This window comes from Pteronotus mesoamericanus, unplaced genomic scaffold (assembly GCF_021234165.1).
Source record: "Pteronotus mesoamericanus isolate MK-2021 breed Mesoamerican mustached bat unplaced genomic scaffold, CSHL_Meso_final scaffold_36, whole genome shotgun sequence".
Classification (NCBI taxonomy): Eukaryota; Metazoa; Chordata; class Mammalia; order Chiroptera; family Mormoopidae; genus Pteronotus; species Pteronotus mesoamericanus.
In genome coordinates this window covers 14,627,156-14,653,437 of record NW_026555313.1, presented here as the reverse complement: position 1 = coordinate 14,653,437, position 26,282 = coordinate 14,627,156, and the positions used below count along the sequence as shown (strand labels likewise).

General features: G+C 35.8%; 1 protein-coding gene across 2 annotated transcripts in view; it reads left to right on the top strand.

The window, feature by feature from the left end:
- RDX (radixin) overlaps positions 1–26,282 on the top strand; it is a 99,115-nt gene that overhangs the window by 18,533 nt on the left and 54,300 nt on the right. For both annotated transcript variants that reach the window (XM_054592283.1, XM_054592284.1), the window contains exons 2-7: positions 706–780; positions 9,950–10,033; positions 16,304–16,399; positions 16,916–17,190; positions 25,390–25,473; positions 25,667–25,813. In XM_054592283.1, coding sequence (XP_054448258.1) covers positions 769–780; positions 9,950–10,033; positions 16,304–16,399; positions 16,916–17,190; positions 25,390–25,473; positions 25,667–25,813 — 698 coding nt within the window. In that variant the 5' untranslated portion in view covers positions 706–768. The remainder of the gene's footprint in view (positions 1–705; positions 781–9,949; positions 10,034–16,303; positions 16,400–16,915; positions 17,191–25,389; positions 25,474–25,666; positions 25,814–26,282) is intronic.

Sequence of the window (26,282 nt, the reverse complement as noted above, 5' to 3'; positions counted from 1 at the left end):
TTACCTACAAAGGACTTCCCCTAGGACTATCAGCTGATTTCTCAAAAGAAACCTGGTAGGCAAGAAGTACTCAAAGTCTTGAAAGACAAGATTACTGTATGCAGCCAAGCTATCATTTAGAATGGAAGGGCAGATAAGGTGCTTCCCAGATAAGATCAAGTTAAAAGAGTTCATCATCACCAAGCCCTCATTATATGAAATGTTAAAGGGACTTACCTAAGGAAAAGAAGACCAAAAACTGTGAATAGTAAAATGACAGCAAACTCATAGCCATCAACAACTGAACCTAAAAACAAAAACAAAAAAACAAACAAACTAAGCAAACAACTAGAACAGGAACAGAATCATAAAAATGGAGGTCAGAGGGAAGAGAAGGGAGAAGAATGGGGGAAAAGGTACAGGGAATAAGCAGCATAAATAGTAGGTACAAAATAGGCAGGGGGAGGTTAAGAATAGCACAGGAAATGGAGAAGCCAAAGAACTTCTATGTATGACCCATGGGCATGAACTAAGGCCGGAGGGGGGAATGCTGGGAAGAAGGGGGCGCTGCCGCGTGGATGGGAGTAAAGCGGCCAAAAATAAATGGGACACCTGTAATAGCATAATCAATAAAATATATATTTAAAAAATAAAATATTTAAATTTTATTCTATACGTACATTTAAATAAAAGCATTAAAAAGATGATTATGCTTTTTCTTTACAGAAGGTGACAACAGAATTTATAAAAGTGAAGAAACTTTAAGAAGGTGACAAGAAGAGAGAGAAAATGCCGAAACCAGTAAGTTTATTTTATTTTACTTTTGCCAGTACTTACATAACATTAAGTTCCTTTTGAAACAAGACTAGGTATTATAGTAGAGTTGTTGGGAAGGAAAACAGTAATATTACTGTTCTTTTTTTTTTTTTTTGGACAATGTGGCTGGACTACAGTATTATGTAGGCCAGTGAAGAGGAGGTATAGGTAACATTGTAGTTAAGATGAAAATTTATGGGTTCTACGATCAAACTCTCCAATTCTTGTCCTGGCTCTGCTGCTTAATTTGAGTGCATTTGTTAGATTAGTTCAGTCTCTCAAATTCTTAATTTCCTCACATGTAAAATGGAGATATATATGGTGAGCATTAGAAGAAGTTGTACACATTCAATGCTTACTAAATAACAACTTACTGTTAAATAGGAGGAATGAGAGGTTCATGCATTAATAATTGTCTCATAATCTTGGCTTTGATGCTGGTGATACCAATGCTGATATTATATAGTCTTAAATTTTTTTTACTGAAGGGTACATGTGTGTTCATTTTACTTTCTTTTATAGTAATGTAATTCTTGACTAAGTCTTATTCCTTTTGTCTTAAGATAAATGCTCTTTAACAAACTTTTGGTGTTTTTTTCCAATAATTTTCTTTTGGTCAATTATTATTTTAAGAAAATTACTGGTTATCGTTATTGGAATTTTCTGGCATGGATATCACTTTGGAATTACTCGACTTATTAGCAGGTAACAAAGTGTGCATTGTTTGTGGAGGAGAAGAATAAAAAGAAATAAAAGTCATAACTATCAGAAAGGAAGAAGTAGATTTTTTATTTGCAACTACTAGAACTAATAACTAAATTCAAAATTGTTGGAAAGAAGTTTACATTTTTAAAAATCAGCTGTCTTTTTTTATATACTAGCAGCAAAATTTGAAAAATTGTAACAGCATCATAGACATAAAATACTTAGAAATCAATTTACAGAAACTGTACAAGATCTCTATACTGAAAACTTCTGAGAAACTAAAGACCTAAATATACAGAAAAGTATATATTGTCTAGATATGTCTAGAAAACATTAAGATGTCAATTCTCCTTAAATGTCATGGTATATTGAATGCAATTCCAATCAGTTAAATCTTAGCAGGCTTCGTTGACTAAAATTGACTCGCTGATTGTAAAATGTAAATGGGGAACTGCCAAACCAAAATTTATATGGAATAGCTAAAGCAATTTTTAAAAAGAACAAAGTTGGAATACTTAACACTCTGGAATTTCAAGATTTATTCACAAGCTATAAAAATAAGAAAGTGTAGTACTGTTGAAAGGATAGCTAATAGAATTGGTGGAACAAAAATACACCTACACACATATATTATAATGAAAATAGTATATTTTCAACAATGTTATCACAAATTTCAATGAGGAAATTCAGTTCTTTCCAGCAAATGGTGCTGGAACAAAAACTTATACATATAGGAAAACATGAGCATAAACCTGTCATCACACAAAAAAATTACCTGTAAATGGATCATAGACTTAACTGCAAATGCCCATATTATAAAACTGTTGAAGAAAATGTGAGGAAACATTTTTGCAACCTTGAGTAGGCACTGTTTCTTAAAGATCATAAAGTGTTTGAACCATGAAAAAAATTGAATTTCATCAAAATTAAAGACAGTAATAAGAAAAATGTTAAGATGGAATGCAAGAGAATAATCACAATATAAAGTTCTTAGAACTCAACCCTGGCTGGTGTGGCTCAGTGGATTGAGTGCCAGATGGCGAACCAAAGTGTCACTGGTTCGATTTCCACTCAGGGAACACACCTGGGTTCCAGACCAGGTCCCCAGTAGGGTGCGCACGGGAGGCAACCACACATATGATGTTTCTTTCCCTCTCTTTCTCCTCCCTTCCCCTCTGTCTAAAAATATATAAATAAAATCTTAAAAAAAAAGAACTCAGACAAGTTTTTTAAAAATGGGAAAAAACAAATACTTCACAAAAGAACCTATATTATTAGCCATCAAACACATGAAAAGATCCTTAATATCTTTAGTTATCAGGGATGCACAAATTAAAACTACAGTAAGATACAACTTTATACTCATTAGAAGGGCTAAAGTTGAAGACTAATGGTATAAAGTTTATAAGTATGTGGATCAACTGGAAATCTCTAATGTATTTCTCAGAGGACTGTGAAAGTTTGCAACTGCTTTGGAAAACTCTTGTCAGTATAACTGAGTGGAGATTATTTATTCCTTAGGGTAAGGATTCAAAATTGTATATACAGTTGGGCATAAGCTACCTGTTGTTAATGCATAAAAATTTGAGAAGAAAATGCTTTAAGCTATTAAAAGTAATGTATTTTTTTCCTTTAAACTTGGTAGCTCAGTATTTAATTAGTCACACCTGCTCCCCACTCTCCCAAAAATGAAATAGTATTTCAAAACACAAACTTGGAGAAATTTAATTTGATCTTCGTATTTTACACTGATCTTGTTGACCCAGCTTTATATTTAGTAGATATGTAACCTAGGTCAAGTGACAATTTCTGTAGATGTTCAAATTGTAAAATATAGTTGATTTAATAATGTGCTTTGATAACCTCAGATAATTATTATTTGGATGAAATGAAAAGGCTTTAAAAGTTGTCTTGCAGTGCTTTTATGTTAAAGATACTGATGTGATATGTGTATTGTTCATGTTATTTATGTTAATGTCTAATAGGTTTATTCTTGTTACATTTAAATGAATTAATATCTTAAAATTTTCTCAGTTTACTTTCTAATGTGGTATATGTTGATAGATAACCCACTAAACGAGAGTTTTGGGATGCTTTGTGATTTTTAAGAGTATAAAGAGATCATCAGACCAGGAAGTTTGTGGACTTTTGGCGTAGGGCGTTAATGTCTTTATAACTGCAGGTGAGTTAGTTGCCATGTCTGGGTTACAGCCAGCAGGAAGGGAGGAAAAAGCATAGGGAAGCATGCTAACTATTTTATGACTAAGCCTGGAAGTGGCATGTATATCTTCTGCTCATGCTCTGTGGGTAAGAGCTTAGTCACATAGCCATATCTACTAGCAAGAGACATTGAGAAATGTTCTGTAGCTTAGTTGGCCATATGTCCAACTCTAATTCTATTACATTTTGGTGGTGAAACAAGAAGCAGTCTATGGTGTCACAATTAACATGGTTAGTTTAAAAGAGAAAAATTATATGATAAATTTAGAGGGAACAGTTGCTAAAATTGAAGAACTATTCATGATTTAAAAAACAAAAACCACTACTCTGAAGTTAGACATAGAAGAGAAGCTACAGCAAAAGCTGTTAATGTGTTAACAGTGGAAGCATTTCTTTTTAAATCAGGACCAAGATAAAAGATATACACTATCACAGTTACTGTTCCACAATGAACAGAAACCTTTACAGAAAAAGAGGTCAAAAGCTCAAGAACTGGAAAGGAAAAACACTGTTTGAAGATGTTATGGGAGAAACGTCCAGAAACTCAGTTCTTCTTGCCAACGCAGTAAAGAATTATAGATCAGCAAATCTATTAGCATGCAAGCAGGGTTTACTGGTGATTCATTCTCATGTAAGAGAACAGGCCTAGCTAAGGTGTGGGAGTGAAAGACTTTGGCAAAGCAGGGTAAGGGTGGCCAAAGGTGGGTGATCACACTGCCAAGAGCGAGAGTCCTTTGTTCTGAGGACTTACATACTTGGAGGGATTGGGGTGAAGAAGCTACATATTGACTGACAGGTTAAGGTGGTGCCAGCTTTCCTGGGGGGACTTGACTACCAAAACTTAGGAATATGTGGGAATCTGTTAGCTCAAATCCTTTATCTTGTTCCAGACTCCATTTGTTTATCTTGTTGTAAACAGAAAAGTGACAGGAGGGAGATAAAGTTCGGGGCAGTTACCCAAAATTATTATGGGCTCTTTAAGCATTAGGGACTCCCGTGTAAAACAGATAGTGACCAGAGGTAGGTAGGCAGTCAGCTGAAGTTGTTATGGGCTTCTTCTTTTGGGCAGTGTGGACCCTCTCCTGCCTCTCTGGGCTTGGGGTGAAGCCACAGTTACAGAGGCTTTTGTTTCCACATAGTGGAGAAGATTCATAGAATTTCAAGGACTGTCCTCCTGTGTTAGCATGGTGTTTCTTGTATTGGGAACACCTGGCAGTATTATCAGACCAGGCTCAGGACTGCTGAGTTAGTGGGTGAGACATGTTTCCCTCCTCCCTGCCTTGGTTTGCTATCTATCCCATCTAACATAAATGTTAAGTTTCTTTTATATAAGGGGCTGGCAAATTATGGCCCATCGGCCAAATTCAGCCTGCTGCATACTTTTGTATAGCCTGCAAACTAAGAATGGTTTTATGTTTTCAATGTTGAAAAAAATCAAAAGAGTAATATTTCACATGTGAAAATCATATGAAATTCAGATTTCAGTGTCTAAAGCTATATTGGAACATAGTATGCTTTATTATCTGTAATTGCTTTGTTGCTATGGCAGCATAGTTGAGTAGATGCAGCAGACCTTATGGTCTGCAAAGCCTAAAATATTTACTATTTGGTCCTTTACAGAAAAAGTTTTTTGGCTCCTGGTTTATGTAAACAAATATTTACAGGTTTATTGTAACAGTTGGCAAGAGAACTGATAAAAGGATTGATATGAAAATCAATTGCATTTCTACAGAAGCAAAACCATTAAAAAAATTGGAAAGGTATTTCATCATTTTCACAGTCCTGAATTTGAAACCCTGTAAGCTAGATGAGTTTCAGTATTTGGGATTCTTTTGATTTTGGAAAGCTAATATGCTGTATTTATGTGTACATGCCATTATCATGAAACTTTCGTTGTCTGTTGCACTATCTCAAAAACATTAATACTTCTGTAGATCATTCTGAATATTCATTAGAGGTGGGGTGAATTAATTCACTAGTTAGTCTCCCATCACTCCAATTTTTTTGCTAGAAATTAGCTAATAAACTTCATTTTTTTAATGTTTTTAGGATGTGAAGGGATTGTGGACTTGTATTTATAATAGCTATGAAACCATAATGAACTAGAGGAAGGATATCTAACAAATGATTAATATGATTTTTATGGCGAAATTTATTAACACTTTTTTGAAAGACATTAAAGAAGACCTAAATTCACAGAGAGAACCGTAGCCATGGATAGGAGAGTCAGTGTTGAAAAGTTGTCATTACCTCAAGAGAATTTGTTGTGTTAATGAATATAATGTGGTTCCAATTTAAATCATTGTAGTGTATTGATTATGATTTATGATGAAAAGTTTACAATTTTATATGAAGTCAAGAGCAAAAACAAAGAGCTAAGAATAGCTCAGATATTTCTGAAGATAATGAGATGAGACTTTATCAGATATCAGGACTTACTTAAAGATATAGTAATTGAAACAATATGGTATTGGCAGAATGGTTAAATTGACCAGTGGAACAGAATTAGCACAGAATCAGACCCATACCCATAGACATTTGATTCATGATAGAGTCATCTTTGGAACATGACTTAACTAATTAGTATACATCGTTTGGATATTTTAAGTCTCTCTATCTTTATCCTAATGGGGATTGAAGAATGAAATTGGACTTCTACATCAAATCATAAGCAAAAATCATTGAAAACAACTTACAAAAAGTAAAACCTCAGTAGGAAAATATTAAATGTATATTGATTAGTTAATGTTCTGATTTCAGTAAGAGAAATACTTAAATATGGCACAAAAACTATGTAAACATTGATAATTCAATATTAAAATTAAGGATATGTTTACCATAAAGAAAGGCACTTTATAAAGTACAATGACAAACTGCTGTGAGAAAACTTTTTGTAACACAAATAATCCACAGTATCTAGGATATATAAAGATTTCCTACATAGGAATAAGAAAAAGACAACCCAATTAGAAAAATAAGCAGTAGACATGAACAGACATTTCAGAAATGAGGAGACTGAGTAGTCAATAAACATTGGTTTTATGTTGCTCTGTAAAAAATTACTGCAATTTTAGTAGCTTAAAACATCCGTTTATATCGAGCAGTTTTGTAGATTAGCAGTATGGGATGGTGTCTCTGCTCTGGATTTCACTAGCCTGGAATCAAGATTTCGCTCAGCTGCCTTCTCATCTGGAGCTTGGGATTTTCTTCCAAGTTCATTCCTTTTACTGGGAGAATTGATTTCCTTGCAAAATGATCTTTTTTCTTTTTTTCTTCCTCCTGGAGGATGCAGTTCCTATCTTTTTGCTAGTGGTTGGCCAGGTGTCACTCTTAGCTCCTAATGGGGCTGTTGTCCAATCCTTGCCCCATGACCCTTCCAGTTTAGCAACCAGAGAACCTTATTTTGTGTCAAATTCCTCCCCAAATTTTGAATCTCTCTGACTTCTATAACCACTCAGAAAAAAAGCTTTGCTTTTAAAGGATTCACATGATTAGCTTAGGTCTAGTCATATAATCTTACTATTTTAAGGTTAAGTTGTTAGTATCTTTAAGTATATCTGCAAAACCCATTTTGTTATGTAATGTAACAACCACGCGAGTAATACCAGGGATGGAGATTTCTGGGGGCCATCTTAGAATTCTGCATACTACCCATATGAAAATATTCTCAGCCTCATTAGGAATCAGGGATCTGCACGTTAAGACCATATGAAAATATTGTTTACATCCACTAGATTGTCAAACATTAAAAAAAATTCTGATAATACCTACTATTGGTGAAAAGACAGATCAGTGGGAATTCTTAGATGCTGTCCATGAGAATTTAAGTCGATACTGTCATGTTGGAAGGCAATTTTACATTACACGGTAAAGTTGAAAGTATACATAATTTATTACCCAGGAATTCTTCCGACTATATACTTCTAGAGAAACTTGTCGAGACACATATGCACTAGGAGATATGTATAAGAATGTTCATAGCAGTACTATTCTTAATGGTAAAAATTGGAAACAATGTGTATTGACAGGAAAATGGGTAAATTAATTATTAGCTAACATAGATATTGTATAGCAGTAAAAACTACTACTCACAAAAACATCAGTGAATGTTAGAACTGCAATTGAGAAAAAGCAAACTACAATGTGGTATACTTGTCAACACTTTTTATCAAATATATCATAGGTTTATGCATTTTCATAAAATATACCCATGTTACCATAGCCTACACCAAGAAATATTAGTAAGTACTAATCAAGAAAAATGAAATTACAAGAAAAACTAACTTGACATATAGATACCTACATTTGTGATAGAACTATTTTTAAAAAAGCAACAGAATGATACAAAATTCAGGTTAGTGCTTACCTGTGGGGAATTGAGGACAGAGAAATTCACAAAGAAGAAATACACTGGTATAGGCAATATTATTTGTTATTTCTCGTTAAGAGGTGGTGGTAGATTTATGGGTGAATGAAAAAACATTTCTGGCTCCAAATATGTTGGTTTTTCATATCCAGCAATTCTGCAGTTCTGTGTGGATACCAGTTGTGTGTCCTATAATTTAATTCATTCTGACACCAACTACCTGGAGTTTAGCAGGGACAGGTTAATGGCTCAGTCCCATAAGACTGCCTTGCACCCTTCGGACACCAATCACAAGTGGTAGGTCCCAGGTTATGTACACTTTTATCTAAATTGGCTGCAGATTGGGGATTTCCATGATTCCTTCCTCAGTTTCTATAATTAGTTATAACAGCTCATGGAATTCAGGGAAACACTTATTACTAATGTACTGGTTAATATAAAGGATATTGTAAAGGGTACGAATGAAGGATATAGATGAAGAGGAGGGAGATACAGAGGGTATAATCCAGAACAGTCCTAAGCACAGGAGCTTCAGTTCTTGTAGAATTTGAGTGTACCATCTTCTTTGCATGTGGGTGCATTCAGCAGCTCAGAAGCTCACTGAACCTTCCCTTTTGGGTTTTTATGAAAATTCCATTACATAGACATGGTCGATTGAATCATTGACCTCTGATGATGAACTCAATTCCTACTTTCTCCTCTCCCTGGAGATTGGGGTGAGTGGCTCTAATAACATGGTTGGTTCTTCTAATCACATAGTTGGTTTCTCTGACCTCCCCTCCCCACCCCCCTGCCCTTAGCATAAAGTCTGTTATGTATAAAGGGGCTTGTTATGAATAACAGAAGATGCTCCTTGAGTCTCTAACTCAGGAAATTCCAAAGGTTTTAGGAGCTCTTCCAGGAACCAGGATGAAGACCAAGTATATGCATTTCTTATTATGTAACAGTTGGTTTATTTTATTATGTTATATTGTTTACACATGTTACATCTAATTTATGTTTATCGGTAGTTCCTAGTAGATATTACTTCAAAGAAGGAATGATCTGTAAGATTTATTTGATTAGAGAAGGTAGAAAGATGATCTATAGGTGTAGAGAGTTGTGGTTGTTTTAATGAGTAAAAGATGTAAAGGAGAAATAAGTCTGATTTAGAGTTCTAATAGTGGAGTTAAAGTTTAAAGGATATATTTGCACCACATCATTGTGAATTCTAGGTAAAGATGCTACTCTGGAGTTAAAATTATTTTGGTTAAGTCATGTTAAGTTTTTTGTAAGATAATCCAACTAGAAAGGTATTTACACACACAAGAAATAAGAGTTTGAAATAGAATCTAACAAAGGGCAGGATGAATGCTTTTTAAAAAGTGAAGAGTATATTTGCAGTATAAATAAAACTCTGCTTTTGGTGTTTAAAGAAATGAGATAGTGAATGACATTCAAAGAATTCCAAGTTACACCTCAGTTTAAATACCTGCTCTGCATTTGATATTCTTGTGTCATAGTGCAAATAATGGGAACTCTTTTCAGTTTCTATAGAAATGAACATAGTTCCTAGTATTGTTGCACGGGCTAAATGAGAATATGGAAAACTCATGGCCTGGAGTCTAATATGTTATGAATTCAATAAAAGTTCTTAAAAGACAACTTCATAAGATCTTTGTTTTGCAAAACAAATTATAGATTTTCTATAATTGAAATCAAACTGTATCACTTTATCAAAGTATTAGGTATAGTTATGCAGTTACTTTTTACTGCCTGCATATTATATCACTTTATTTTAGAAATCAGTTAAAAGTATTTTCTTTTGCCTAAAAGTAAGTGTATTCTCTTTCCTACTGATTATTTCTTTTGTTTTTATTACAGATCAATGTGAGAGTAACCACAATGGATGCTGAGCTGGAATTTGCCATCCAGCCCAATACCACTGGCAAACAACTTTTTGACCAGGTATCATTTAACCACATGACGTATGCAACTTTTGACACCATCAGTGTGCGTGCTATTGCACTTCTTTCTCTGTCTCTCTATGCCTTTACTGATAGTGCAACATTGTAGCACTGGAATTTTTTACAGTACCTATTCAGATATCTTGAACAGCTGTGTAGATATTCCTTATTCCTAGATTTGAGGGATAGGATTTAAAAGTAAATAAATACTAGCATTTTGTTTTTTAGCTGTCATCTCTTTTTAATTTTATTTTTCAATTACAGTTTATATTCAGTATTATTTTGTATTAGTTTTAGGTGTATACCATAGTGATAAGGCAATCATATACTTTAGAAAGTAGTCCCCTCAATATTTCAAGTACCCACCTGGCGCCATACGTAGGTATTATAATATTATTGACTGTATTGCCTATGCTGTACTTTACAACCCTGGGACTATACTGTAACTACTAATTTGTACGTCTTAAACCCTTCACCTTTTTTTATTATTAAATTTATTCTGGGACTTTGGTTCATAGGGACATACAAGTTTCAAGTGTACATTTCTGATACATGATTTGTATATTGTATTGTGTGCCTACCACCCACAGTCAAATCATCTTCCGTCACCATATATTTCGTTCCCTTTACCCTTTACTACTCCCCGACCCCCTTCCCTTTAGTATCCACCATGATGTTGTCTATGTCTATGAGTTTCAGTTCTATATCCCATATATGAGTGAACTCGTATGATTTTTAGCTTTTTCTGACTGACTTTGCTTAGAATAATATTCTCAAGATCTGTCCATATTGTATTCATATCTGCTATGCATTGTAATGAAGACTAAGAGGAAGTTGGAGACATTCCACATAGTGGAGTAGATGCGTATTGGAGATACAGGGGATGTCAGGAACAAGGACATGGAATTACAGGCTGTGAGTAGGCACCCAACAACACTTTGATGTCATAGGCTCGCTTGCCAGCCTGGGATTAGAACATGGGTGTTATGTTAAGGAACTTGGATTACTGATGTTTGTCTTTTTTTCTCTCCTGAGTGCACATTTTAGTCACCTGTGGTTTAAAAAAGGGCAGCACGGGGGTTGCGGGGGTGGGCAGCATTTGGAAACCCCCTCCAGGAATTCTAATTTTATTATCTGGGGCCTACTTTAAACCATTAGTTTTGGTTTGGTTTTTTCAATTTAAGCTGCTTAGGTAATGCTGTATGCAGTGTTCTAAGTAATCAAGCTTTATTGAGAAGAGGAGGAGAAAGATTGGTGGCCAGGGGTCAAATGATTAAGGTGAATTGATAATTGCAAAGAGGAGGCAAGTGATATATCTTGCATGGCATGAGTCTTCTAACTTTTATATGAACTTTTACATATGAACAAGAGAGCAGTAGTCTATAGTCAGATTAAAACCTTAGAGCAGTGACTTTCAACTGGTGTGCTGCAAGAATTTTTAAAACATGAAGTACCTGACTAGTCAGGGGCACTGCCATGGCCCGCGCGGAGTGGTGGTCCCTGAGCGAGGGTGACGGGAGATTTAGAAAGGATAACACAACACGACAATTTAGAGAAAAGCGGGGGGGCCAGGTGGGACATTGTCCTCTGATGGGGAGACAGTGGCAGTGACTGTGGTCTCTGCATTTACTTTATGGGGGTTGGTTAGATAAAGCACGAGGGAGTTGTGCAGACTTAGGGGGACGCTGTGGGCACAGATCGTTCCGTTCCCAGGCTAGCTACAGGGTAAAACTTTCTTCTGCAAAGGTTGCAGTCGTCTTCAGTGGAAGCTTGTGGTTTTCTACTCCTTTCTCTCGCTGTCCCCCTCCTCCGCCCGCCCCGGGGCTTGGGCTGTCGCCAGTTGCCAGTTTGTTCTGCCTTGCAGATACAAGTGGTCGAGGCAACCTTGCCAAGCGCTTAACCTGGCTTTTGACGTCAGCCTTCACCGTCCTCCCCAGGGCACTGACCCCTTTTCACTTAAATTGTCAGTAAAAATATGACAGCTAATACAACAGTAGCTGTCCGGTGTGAATGAATCAAAACTATACTTATTTTTGCCCTCGCTGGGTAGCTCAGTTGGTTTGAGTGTCATCCCCATATGCCAAGGTTGCAGGTTTGATCCCTAGTCAGGGCACATATAAAAATCAATCAACGAATGCATGAATGCGTGGAGCAACAAATCAATGTTTCTTTTTCTCTGTCTCTCTCTCTCTCTATGCCTTCCTTCCCTCCCCCCTTTCTATCTCTCTCCCCTTCTTTCTCCCTCTCTCCCTGCAATAAATAAAATTTAAAAAATTATACCTATTTTTGTCAGATTGACAAACAATACATATTTTGGTGTGCCGCAGAATTTTTTAGTGAGTAGTTTATTTGTGCCATGAAATCAAAAAGTTTGGAAATCACTGCCTTAGAGAATGAGGGAGAGTTTCTTGTGTTATAGCAGTACCAACCTATTACATATCTTGGTTTTAATAGGTGCCATTCTGTCACATACTGATCCATAATATAATGAAATAAAAATGTGAAATTCCTGGAAAATTGTTTTTCTTCTTGATAAAGTGGTATACTTAATCTCCTGATTAGGTAATTAATGATCTTGAAAGCCCTGATAAGGCCTTTTTGGAAGACGAAAGTCTGTGTGTGTGTGTGTGTGTGAGTGAGCAGATGTTTAAAACAAAATCATAAGCAGCTATATTCACTCTGCATTATAGATATTTTACCTTGTGAATTAATATCCACTTATGTTGATTCTTTTAGACTGCCGATATGTAATGTATATCCTATTTGAATAAAAATGTGAGTAGAGTTAGCATTTATTGTACTTCATAGCAAGTTGAAATGTTATTTATATAATGAGTGAAATGCTTATGGTAACAAAAACTAACAAGCAAGTGGACCTGTTTGGTATTGATACTGAAAAATAAATATTTGTTATTTATTAAGCAGAATTGTTTTAGTTTAGATTCCAGGGATAATGAAACCCCATTTATTATAGTGCAGTAATATGTAGTAGTTTAAAAATATGGGCTCTGCAGCCACATCTGTCTGCAGTAGAACCCTAGCTATTACTGTTTAATTTTGGACAGATTCCTGCCTTTTCCTCATTTTTCTCCTTCATACAATTAGGATGATGACAACAGTACTCCCTTAGAAAGCGGTTGTGAAAATTGAGACTCCATGTAAAGTATACAGAACAGTATTTTACATACATGCATACAGCACACATATACTATATGTCATATTGTAAATGAAGGTCCAGATTAAGGATTGTTGTCTGTTCCTGGCTTTCTTGCCAGTTCTTACAGTTGCTGTTCTGTTTCCTGACAAATTTTCTTGAGCCTGAGTGTAAGAATCTAAGAGCAGGCTTTACCTTGGGTGTAGTGAGTTTATGGGGTGAGCTGGCAGGTAGGTAGGTTCAGGGTTAGGCCAGGAGCAGACCAAGAGATAGGGGTCCCCTCAAATGAGGATACATAGCTGCATGAATCCACCTGCAGCAAAGTGTCTTCTAATTATGATGTTGGCTTGAGACCATCTGCTGTGTGTAGGAGGCTCAGGTTGAGTGCCTAAGGTTCATTGTTTGCTCCCTGCTGACTCTTCCTTCACTAGCCTCATCTTCCAGCTTCTACCTGTGGGATTAGAGTATTCATAACCTTAAGGAGTGCACCACATGATCTGTTAGGATACAAGAAAAAAAATACTAAAATGTTTATATTTTTGTCTTTCATCTTTCAGTTATTTTAAAAATATGTGCTTTATAATATGTATGATAGCATGTGTATAATTTATAAATAAATATACATATAGTGTAGTTATGCGCCCAAGCATTTTCTTTTTTTAACTTACACAGGGTGGGGAAAAAGTACGTTTACAGCTGTTCATATGGAAAATAGTACAATACTTATTAATACAAGAATAAATTCTGTTTTGTGTACTCATAACTGTAAACATACTTTTGCCTCACTCTGTACATGTATGTGATTGAACGTTTCTGAGGACACTTCCAGAAGTAGGAAAAGAGTCATTGAAAATACAGGACCTTTCCAGGAATTTCACAGCTGAGCTCTCCTGCCCTACCCGGTGTTGTGGTAACCTAAGTTAAGGTACAATCCCTGGTGCCTACTGTGACAAGTCCTCTTTTACTTAAACAGCATTGCAAATCACATAAAGCCTGGGGGCAGAGGCTGAGGTCAGGTACTTTGATTTGATACACTTTTCGCTCTTGCCTTTGACCTGTGTAAATTTCCTACCTTGCCACTCTGAGCTGGAATGTTTTATGTGGCTCTATTGCCAAAGATAAAGTATTTGGGGTCTTTGTTCATGTGTAAGTTATGTTGTTTGGCATTGGTTAGATTTTGCATCAGTGTGAGTTTTTACAATAGATCCCAGATCATTCAGAAATTTCTCAGTTTTGAGTTCTTTTATGGTAACCTTTCTTAGCACAACTAAATAATTTTTCCTATTTTTAATTTGGTGTTTGTGTTTTGTCTGTCATTTCAGTGAAACTTTTCAAGAAAAGGAAAGCAAACTGAAGGCTTCAGTTTTGATATCTTGAAATCAAGAGCCTGGCATATTTTTATTTTTTTAAAAATTTTATTTATTTATTTTTAGAGAGGGGGGAAGGGAGGGGGAGAGAGAAAAGGAGAGAAAGATGGATCAGTTGCCTTTCGCATGTCCCCACTTGGGAGCCTGGCCAGCAACCCAGGCATGTACTGTGACTAGAATTGAATGGCGATCTTTTGGTTGGCGGGACATTGCCCAATCTACTGAGCTTCCTTCACCAGTCAGCGTGTCTGGCCTGTTTATAGATTTAAAAGTAAAAACAAAACAAAACAAAACAAAAAAGTAAACCCAAAACAGTTATTTACCTCTTAAGAACTAATGTTGAATCTTTCTGTAAAGCTATCTAAATGTTAATAAATTCTCATCTCCTCTGGCTCAATTTTCTTATTTTAAATATAGATTTTAAAAAATACAGTATGTTGAGTGTTGGTACAATCCTGGCTATGGGTCCTAATTTAGCACTTTATTTACTTGTACTACTTTTGAGTGCTTACCACAGGCTGATCATTCTTTGAGATGACATAGATGTTAAGATGAACAAGACAAATCTCTGTCCTTAATTTTAGACAGTCAAGGAGAGTATAGACATACTGCTAATACAGTTAATTATGATATGATTGAGCCCTTGTTCTAATAGCAGTGTAGGTAGAGTACTGTGGGAGTCATCAAGGAACAAGTGATTCATTTTATCTGGATGTAGGAGAGCTTCATTCACAGAAGGCATGTTAGCTGAGCTGGGCCTTAAGGAATAAATTATTCAACAGGAGGTAAAAGTACAGAAGAAACATTATAGACAGGAAAAAGCAAGAGCAAAGCTGTAGAAGGCTGAACTTCATGGCATGTTCCAAGAATGGTTTCATGCTCTGTGAGGGAAAAACGTAGACTACACAATGACGAGTGAAGGGAAGGAGCGGGGGTGAAATCACCAGCCGGATAACCTGGGCCATGGCACTTATATCTCTTCAAAGACTCTTCGTCACCAAAATGGTGCTGTTTGTTTTGCCTGACCAATAGTATAGTTGTGGTAGTAAATGGAATATAGGGGTGCAAGATTTTATTTATATATTTTTAGAGGAAGGGGAAAGGAGGGAGAAAGAGAGAGAGAGAGGAAGACTGATCAGTTGCCTCTCGTCCGTCCCCACTTGGATACCTGGCCCACGACCCAGGAGTATGCCCTGACCGGGAATTGAACCAGTGACTTTTTGGTTCACAAGCTGGTGCTCAGTTTACTGAGGCTAGGGGTGCATATATTTTTTTGAATTAGTGTTTTGGGTTTCTTTGGATATATACCCAGAAGTGGAATTGGTGGGTGATAAGACAGTTTCATTTTTAGTTTTTTGAGGAACCTCCATACTGTTTTTCATAGTGGCTACACAAGTCTGCATTTTTTGTGGGCTTAAATTGAAATAGTAAAATGGGATTATGACAGCTCTATTTCCATTTTCCCAGATTCTTCTTACCTGTTGAGATCATGATGGGAGTTGAGAAGAAAAAGGAAGTAGAAAAAAATGGATCTAATATGACTGAAATGATACTATAAAATTTAATATACAAACCTGAATTTAAGTTTTTAGAAATATTCCTTTAATTAACATGTTAAATTTAAAAAAGAGCTTCTCTGTAACAAAGGAATATATCTATAATACCTATATAGTTTTGTTTTTCTTTTGAAGTATAGTGCCATCTAAGTATAGTGTGAATGTTGAGCTGAAATTTACTTTTATTTTTTAAGGTGGTGAAAACAGTTGGTTTGCGTGAGGTCTGGTTTTTTGGGCTGCAGTATGTGGACAGCAAAGGTTATTCTACATGGCTTAAACTAAATAAAAAGGTAAAGTATGTATACTAAAAATCAGCTAATAACTAAGTTACTTACAAGTTAATAATCTTATATTTGTGCCAGAAAAGCTTAGCGTCTGACTGATTCGGACCTCCTCTTGCAATTATCTTTGTGAATTATTAAAGGTCTCATGTCTTTTAATTCAATAAGGCACCATCGACTTACGTTAGAAAAAGGAAGGTTTGCTTTTCCTATTTGAAAACTTACCACATAAGAAATATTATTAGGTATAACTTAGTACTTTGACTTTTATTTAAACATCTACAGAATAAGCTTCTCAAGAGAAGTTACAGTTTAGTTACTAGAATCTGTGCGTTATAGGCCGTATTTGTAAGCGTAGAATCTTTTTTTTCTCAAATATATTTTTTAAAACTTTAGAATCTTGTAGATTTAGAACCTTACTGATGTTTTACATCCTACTTTCTTATAAAAAGAATTTGATGTGACTGGATTCAGTTATTTTGAACTTAAGATTTTTGTTGATTATACTTGAAATTACTATTCCAGGTTACACAGCAAGATGTTAAAAAAGAGAATCCTTTACAGTTCAAATTTAGAGCTAAATTCTTTCCTGAAGATGTTTCTGAGGAATTAATTCAAGAAATAACCCAGAGACTTTTCTTCTTGCAAGTCAAAGAAGCTATCTTAAATGATGAGATATATTGCCCTCCAGAAACTGCAGTCCTTTTGGCTTCCTATGCTGTCCAAGCAAAGTATGGAGATTATAACAAAGAGATTCACAAACCAGGCTACCTGGCTAATGATAGACTCCTACCACAGCGGTAAGTGAAACATGCTTTTATGTTATATTCTCTGAAAAATTATATTTCAGAAGTTTGTAAATACAGTTTTTAAAAAAACTATTTCAAGTTGCCAACTGAGTCAGGGAGTATAGTTTTAAAAATTATGACTCAGTAGCTACATAGATTTATATAATTTGCAACTACCTAAACCTTCCTCGTCTCTATTTCTACAAGATAAGCAATACATGGAGATTTGGACCTAGGGGAGAATGTGACTGTTGCTGCTTGGTAAAAATTCTTACACAGGCAAATAGATGCTTAATAAATGCTTTTGAAAATAAGTACCAGCCTGTGTTTCCTGCACAGAATTAAAATTAAGTTTCTAACTTTTGAAAAAGGCATTTTAAACTCAGTTTTCAGACTACTAGTTTAGTGTTCTGTTCTTACCTGCAGTATACTGCTGCCTCTATAAATTATTTAAAGCAGCATGGCATAAGAAAAATCATTAGACAGGAAGCCTAAATTCTGAATACTGATTCTGCTCCTTGCTAATTATGTTACTTTGGGTACCAAACCTAGAATCTGTAGGTACCAAACCTAGAAGCCTTGATATCTGAATCTGCAAAATGGGCATAATCATTCTGCTCTGCCTATTGTCAGATGTATTGGCAAATAAGTCCTCCCATCTTGTGGGTTGTCTACTTACTTTGTTGACAATTTCCTTTGCTGTGCAAAAATCTTTTTAGTTTGATGAAGTCCCATTTGTCTTTTTCTTTTGTTTCCCCTGCCTGGGGAGATGTATCTGAAAGAAGTTTCTATGCACAATGTCTGAGATTTTGCTGTCTCTGTTTTCTTCTAGGATTTTTATGGTTTCAGGTCTCACATTTAAGTCTTTTATTCATTTGAATTTATTCTTGTGTGTGGTGTAAGAAGGTGGTCTAGTTTCTCCATGTATCTGTCCAGTTTTCCCCACACCTTTGAATAAACTATCTTTAGTCCATTGTATGTGCTTGCTTTCTCTCTTGAGTATTAATTTTTTCATTAAGTGGGGGTTTATTTCTGGGTTTTTTTCTGGGTTTTTTTCTTCTGTCCCATTGATCTCTGTGTCTGGTTTTACGCCAGTACCAGGCTGTTTTGATACCTAGGGCCTTGTAGTATAGTTTGATACTTGGTAGAGTGATTCTTCCAACTTTGTGTTTCTTTTATGGGATCAGTGTTGCTATATAGGGCCTTTTGTGATTCATAATTTTTGAAATATTTTTCTAGTTCTGTGAAATACATCATTGAAATATTTATAGATACTGCATTGAATCTATAGATTGCTTTGGGTAGTATGGACATTTTAATGATGTTATTTTGTCCTATCCATGAACACGGTGTGTGCTTCCAATTTGTATCTTCTTCAATTTCTTACACCCTTGGTTAGGTTTATTCCTAGGTATTTTATTATTTTTGAAGCAATTGTGAATGGTGTTGTTTTCTTAATTTCCCTTTCTGTTAGTTTGTTATTGGCATATAAAAATGTAGCTGATTTCTGAATATTATTAACTTTGTATCCTACTACTTGCTGACTTCAATTATTAGTTCTAGTAGTTTCTTGGTGGAATATTTGGGGTTCTCTGTGTACAGTATCAGCGTCATCTGCAAATAATGACAGTTTTATTTCTTCCTTTCCAGTTTGGATGGCTTTTACTATCTGTTTGGTGTGGCCAGGACTTCAATACTATGTTGAATAAGAGAGGTGAAAGTGGACATCCCTGTCTTGTTCCTGATCTTAAGCAGAATGAATGCTTGTAGTTTTTGCCTGTTGAGTGTGATGCTAGCAGGGGGTTTGTCATCTATGGCCTTTATTATGTTGAGGTATGTTCCCTTTATTCCCCCTTTGCAGAGAATTTTTATCATAAATGGGTGTTGGATTTTATCAAAAGCTTTTCTGCATCTATTGATATAATCATGTGGTTTTTATCCTTTATTTTGTTTATGTGGTGAATCAAATTTATTAATTTGAGAATGTAGTACCAACCTTGCATTCCCAGAATAAATCCCACTTGAACATGGTGTAGGATCTTTCTGATACATATTTGTATTCTGTTTGCTAATATTTTGTTGAATATTTTAGCATCTATGTTCATTAGGGATATTGGCCTATAATTTTCTTTTTTTGTGGTGTCTTTATCTTGTTTGGGAAATAAGATAATGCTCTCCTCTTAAAAATGAGCTTGGGAGCCTTTCATCCTCTTGAATTTTATGAAATAGTTTGAGAAGGAGAGGTGTTAGTTCTTCTCGGAGTGTTTGGTGAAATTCACCTGTGAAGCTCTCTGGTCCAGGGCTTTTGTTTCTTGGGAGTTTTTTCATTACTGCTTCAATTTCATTAGTGTAATTTTGTCCATTCAGATTCTCTAATTCTTCTTGATTTATTTTTGGAAAATTGTATGTTCATGCTTCTAGGAATTTATCCATTTTGTCCAGGTTGTCCAGTTTGTTGGCATGTAATTGTTCATAATATTTTCTTACTGTCCTTTGTTATTTCTGTGGTGCCAGTTGTTATTTCTCCTCTTTCATTTCTGATTTTATTTAGTTGGGTCCTTTTTCTTTTTTTCTTGATGAGCTTAGTTCAAGGTTTGTCAATCTTATTTATCTTTATCTTATTTGTCAAGGTTTGTTTATCTTTTTCAAAGAATCAGCTCTTGGATTCCTTGATTTTTTTGTATCATTTTTTTTAGATTCTGTTTCTTTATTTCTGCTCTGATCTTATGTCCTTCTACTCACATTGGGCTTTGTTTGTTGTTCCTTTTCAAGTTCCTTTAATTGTAAAGTTAGATTGTTTATTTGGGCTTTTTCTTGTTGTTTGAGATAGGCCTGGACTGCTATGAATTTCCCTCTTAGGATTGCTTTCCTGGTGTCCCACAGATTGTGGATTGTTGTGTTCTCGTTTTCATTTGTTTCAGGGTATCATTTGATTTATTTCTTGATCTCATTGTTGACCCATTTATTGTTTAATAGCATGTTATTTAGCTTCCATATCTTTGTGATTTTCAGTGTTCTTGTGGTTGATTTCTATTTTCAGAGCATTGTGGTCAGAGAAGACACTTGATATGTTTTCAGTCTTATTAAATCCTTCAGACTCTTTTTCTGTCCTAACATGTGGTCTGTCCTAGAAAACGTTCCATGTGCACTTGAGAAATATGTATATTTTCCTGCTTTGGGATGAAATGCTCTGAAGATATCATCCATTTGATAGAGTGTGTCATTTAAGGTCACTCTCTCCTTGTTGTTTGTCTTCCTGGAAGACCTAGCCATTGAATTCAGTGAGGTGTTAAAATCCCCAACTATGACTGTATTTCTGTCAGTCTTTTATGTCTATCAAGATTTGCTTTATATATTTAGGTGCTCCTATGTTGGTGCATAAATGTTTGCTAGGGTTATATCCTCTTGTTGGATTGTTCCCTTTTTCATTATGTAGTGTCCTTCTTTGTCTCTCACTCTAGCCTTGGTTTTAAAGTCCATTTTGTCAGATATAAGTACTGCTACCCCAGCTTTTTTTTTTTTCCTTTTCCTTTTGCATGAAATACCTCCTTCCAACCCTTTACTTTTAGTCTGTATGTATCTTTTGATCTGAGATGGGTCTCTTGGGAGTCAGCTTATATATGGGTTTTGTTTTCTTATCCATTCAGCTACCCTGTGTCTTTTGGATGGAGCATTTAAGGCATTTACAGTTAAGTTGATTATTAGTACATGTGTATGTAGTGCCATGTTATTGTTGCTTGTTTTCCTCTGGTGTTTTTCCGCCCTTTCTCTTTTTCTTCTTCTTCAAGCAAGCCCTTTAGCATTTGTTGTAGTACAGGTTTGGTGTTAACAAATTCCGTTACCTTTTCTTGTCTGGGAAGCTCCTTATTTGTCCTTCTAATTTAAATGATAGCCTTGCTGGGTAAAGTAGCCTTGGTTGTAGGTTCTTGCTTTTCATCACTGTGAGTATTTCATACCACTCCCTTCTGGCCTGAAGTGTTTCTGACGAGTAATCAGATGACAGTCCTATTGGTGCTCCCTTGTAGGTCACTACCTGCCTTTCTCCTGCAGCTTTTTAGGAATCTCTTCTTATCTTTAAGCCTGGTCATTTTAGTTATGATGTGATTTGGTGTAGGCCCCTTTGAGTCAGACTTGTTTGTGAGCTCTGAGCTTCCTGAACTTGTGTCCTTTACCAGATTTAGGGACATTTTCATTTATTGTTTCTTCAAATAGGTTCTTAATCCCTTGCTCACTTTCCTCCTCCTGGTATTCCCATAGTGAAGATGTTGTTATGATTCATGTTGTCCAATATGTTTTTTAAGGTCTCCTCATTTTTCTTAAATTCTTTTTTCTTTTTGCTGCTCTGCGTGTTTCTTTCTACCTTTTCTTCCAAAACACAGATTCAATCCTCTGCTTCATATAACCTATTTATTCCTTTCAGTGTATTATTTATCTCAGATACCGCATTTTATTTCTGACTGATCCTTTTTTTGTGGTTTCTATGTCTTTTTTCATGCTGTGAGTATCCTTATAATCATTACTGTAAACTATTTGATGAACTGCTTACTTCCATTTCATTTGGTTCTTCTGGAAAATTCCCTTCTTTCATTTGGGGTCTTATTTCTTCATCTTCCCATTTTGTCTGCTTTTTTGTATTTTTCACCTTATATGTTAACTAATCAGCTGTTAAACTGATCAGTTTTAATCTAATCAATCTGAGTTAGCAGTCAGGCTTAATAATAACTTCAGGGTAGGGCAGAGTAATTCTTGGGAGGTGGGGGGCTATTGCTTCCTCCTCAGGCTGATGCCATTCAGAGAGTAGTGCTCTGTGAGAGGGTTATGGCTCCTGCAGTGTGGGGGATGGCTCCCCATGTGGATCCTGGTGGCTCTTCCCTCAGTTTTCTGCCGAGAGCCACCAATCCCAGACTCTCCTCAAGTGTCTCTAGTCCACTCTGCCCTCCCTTTGCTGGCACCCAAGATAAGTGGCTGCAAATGAAATTTTGTGCTTTGGCCCTTTAAAAGGCTCCTTGCATCTCAGCAGCCTCTCCCTGGCTGACAGAACCCCTGCTCCTTTTCACAGCTGGATGTTATCTGCGTTCTTTTCTGGCTTCTTTGCTGTAGGCTGGGGGGACCCAGTTTGGGATTTAGACTCCACACTTCTCAGGGGGAATCCCAACCTCGGCCATTGAACTATCCCTCTGGCACTTAAGCTGCTGCCTGTGGGAGCCCAGCCTGCCCTTTCAGGTCTCCTCCACACTCCATACCAGATGCATTTTGCTGAAGTGTTTTCTTCTGTCTGTCTGTGGTGGTAAGGCTTCTCTCCAGCTAGTGTTCAGTTGGTTATTCAAGATGATTTCTATACAATATAGTTGTAATTCCAGATTGGTCTTTCAGGAGGAGGTTAGTGTAGCTTTCACTTACTCTTCTGCCATCTCGGATGTCCAGTCAGTGCTTTTAATTCTTATATTGAAAAAATCCACGCAAGCAATCTGTTCTCCCAAAGTCGAGTTTAGCTTTCAGCTCCACCAGATAGTATCTTCTTTAAAAAGAGTTTGATGTATGTGAATTTTTATATCCCAGGTTTTTGACTTGGGCATCTGGGCGGTTGGTAATGCCTTTTTGCCGACATATGTGGGGAGAGAATATATTTTGCAGGAGGTAGATTTCAGTTTTGAACATACTGAGTTTGAAATATCTTCAGTATAACCAAGAGAGAGAGCTAGTATTCATTTCTCCATGTGGGTTCAGATCTTGAAGACCAGTTCGAGCTATCACACAGTTTTGGAAGTAATTAGCAAACAGATAGGAATGAAAGAGACGGACCTGAAAGTACACATAGAGTAAGAAAAAGGCCTGAGGCAGACCTCATTGGAACTTTACTTTTAAGTACACAGGGAAAGGCTCCTGTAAAGTATATTGAGATTAATACCAGGGGAGTGTTACATCATGGAAGCCAAGGTGAAAGAATGCTTTAAGGAGAGACTGGTCAGCAGTGTCAAATGGCACAAAGAAGTTGAGAATGAGCGTCACTAGTGTGTCTGCTGGGTTTAACAGTAAGGAAATTGGAGGTGACCCCTAGAACAGCTGGAGTAGAACGTTGGGGATTGAAGTCAGATCATGGCGGACCTCCAGCAGTGGGTGTAAGGGGTGGATATGAAGGACAGTCAGAATGGGCAGGTCTCAAAATAAGTTTGCTGTTTAGAAAAAGAAAAAAACTGGGAACAGGAGGCATGGGTTTATAGGCATGTCTGTTAGAGAAAGCACATCATTGATTTTGAATTTCCTTTGTTTACTGCTTTACAAATTTTTGAGTACTTTTGAGGACTGACAGTGGGCACTTAGTGGTGAGCAGTACAGATGTGGTCTTTGCCCTCTGTAACACAAACAAGTAGAAATGCTAATATATATGGTCAAGGAACAATAAATATGTCTCCTTCCATAAAGGATGGAGTGTAGATCCTGAGGAAGTGGAGAGAAAAGCCATTTAAAGGCCCAGATAGATTTAAAGTCAAGTGGATGGATTGGCCTTCGGTGTGAAGAAGGGCTCTTTGGCTCTCGACTGAAGAAAAAGAGGGTGGGAAGTTTTGCATACCTGCAAATTGGTCATGCAGATTGACTAATAGAAGTACATTATGCAAAATGCAAACAAATGGTATTTGAAATACAGGATATAAAAAGCTATAGCAGAAATCCTAGTGGCATCCAATTTAATTAACCCGTGCTTTCAGATTTACTTACTTCTCTTGCCTTGTGATTTTTGTAGTTATATTCATTAAACACCGTATTCACATGCAGCAACATAATTGTGGCCATTTAGTACACATAATCACTTAAAGAGAATGAGCTAAGGATCATCCCTTAGCTGCAGTATTTAAGACAGGAAGGAGTGAGCTTTAGTGTTTAACATCCTGATACCAGCAGCGGGCTGAATTGATTGTGCGTTCAAGGCTGATTGCATTCCTGCTGGTGAGCACAGGCCAGGCAGCAAGAGAGGGAGGATCAAGTCAAGAAAAAAGTGGAAATTTAAATACTCTAAGAAAGAAGACAAAACTCCTTTCCCCCAAAGCAAGGGCTTAAAAGAGGATACAGAGAGAAAGGAGCAGTTTTTAATAACATAATGGTCTGTCTGAAACGCCATTGAGTGATCCACTCTAGACAGTAACTTGTCCAATGGAGGATTGCATTCTAAGATTTTTCTTTTATATTGCCAAGAAATCCCTGGGTTTCATGTAAAATTTTTATATAGCAAAACAATAATATTTTAACACAGTATCTTTTGCTATTAGTAAAGTAGGATCTGAGGGTTCATCACTAAGGAAAACATTATGACCCAAAGAGAATAGAAATACATACTCTATAGCATGCATAGTAGGTATATTGAATCTGCTGATTTGGTATTAAAAAATTAATAGTAGAAAACACAGTTTGTGTGTTTCTGTATTTGCATAAGAAACACTGGAAGGATGCAAAAGAAACTAATGAAAAGTTATTTGGAGTGCATGGGTAGTAAAAAAATATGACTTGTCACATTTATATAAAGTATTACTAATAGAAAATAAAATTAAATTTAGCACAAAAATACAGTAAAAGAAGTAAGGCCTAAATTCTGATTTTCAGTCTGTTCTGTAATTTGTCTATTAATAATGAGTCACTTTCCCCTTTTTGTCCAGTATTTTAGTCACTTAAAACATTTGAATTCTTATAAACTATCTGTATAATAACTATTTTAAATGTGTTGTTCAAAATAATTTCAAGATCTGAGAAATTTTATTTTGAGATAATTGTAGATTGACATACAATTATAATATAATAGATCCTATGCATCCTTCTCCCAGCCTTCTTTAATGGTAACATTTTACCCAACTTCAGTACAGTATCACAGTGAAAATATCTACATTGATACAATCTACCTATCTTACTTAGATTTCAGCAATTTTGCATGTGGGGGGAGGGGGTGTGGGGGTGTGTGTGTGTGTGTGTGTGTCTCTGAATTTATTCTATGCAGTTTTATTTTGTATATATTTGTATAACAACCACCACAGTGGGGGGGGGGCGGGGTGTCTCTCTCTCTCTCTCTCTCTCTCTCTCTCTCTCTCTCTGAATTTATTCTATGCAGTTTTATTTTGTATATATTTATATAACAACCACCACAGTCAGGGTATGATTCTAGACTTCTAAAAGGATATTGATTTTCAGTGATAGAGGCATTTTCATAGATTTTTTTCCTTATAGTGTTTTGGAACAACACAAATTGACAAAAGAGCAGTGGGAAGAAAGAATACAGAACTGGCATGAAGAACATAGAGGAATGCTAAGGTATTTGGATGGCTCTTGTTTTCTTCAAATTAAAGTATTTTTATTTCATAATATTAATTATTACATAAGATTACCTCTCAAAGATCATTTGACTTTATATGAATAAAACACTAAATTTTAATTCAAAGTATTTTTGTAGTTTGTTCATTATCAGATATTCTTAAATATGTTATAGTAAGCTTTATTTCAACAGGGAAGATTCTATGATGGAATACCTGAAGATTGCACAAGATCTAGAAATGTATGGAGTCAACTACTTTGAAATAAAAAATAAAAAAGGAACTGAATTGTGGCTAGGTGTTGATGCTTTGGGTCTGAATATTTATGAGCATGATGACAAGTAAGTAAATAGTATATTAGTCATTAATCGGTTGGCTTGATTACCCTTACTGCTTTTTTTCAAATTAAAAGATTAATTAATGCTACAAAAGTTTTCAAATACCATGTTTTCATTTTATCAACATCTTGTGGTTTCGGTTTACTTCTCAGTGTATTTGTCAAATGGGTAGATTCACTTTTATTTGAAGTATGCTTCCTGATCTCTTGTGAGTTATATCTAGTAACAATTAAAATTTATTTCCTCAATAGGTGAAAAATAATTCTTTAAATGTTACGCCTGGCATACAGGTATAACATTGAAATTAACATATAAGAAATTGGGAACAATGAGACAATGAAATTAAAATGTGTGATTTACTGTGTTTGTAACACTTTTTTGTTGAATATTTTATAGGACTTGTTTTGAATATTTTTGGATGTTAGTAAACTGTTCCTGTATTAAAAATAGTGAACAGTGTAATTTTATTTTG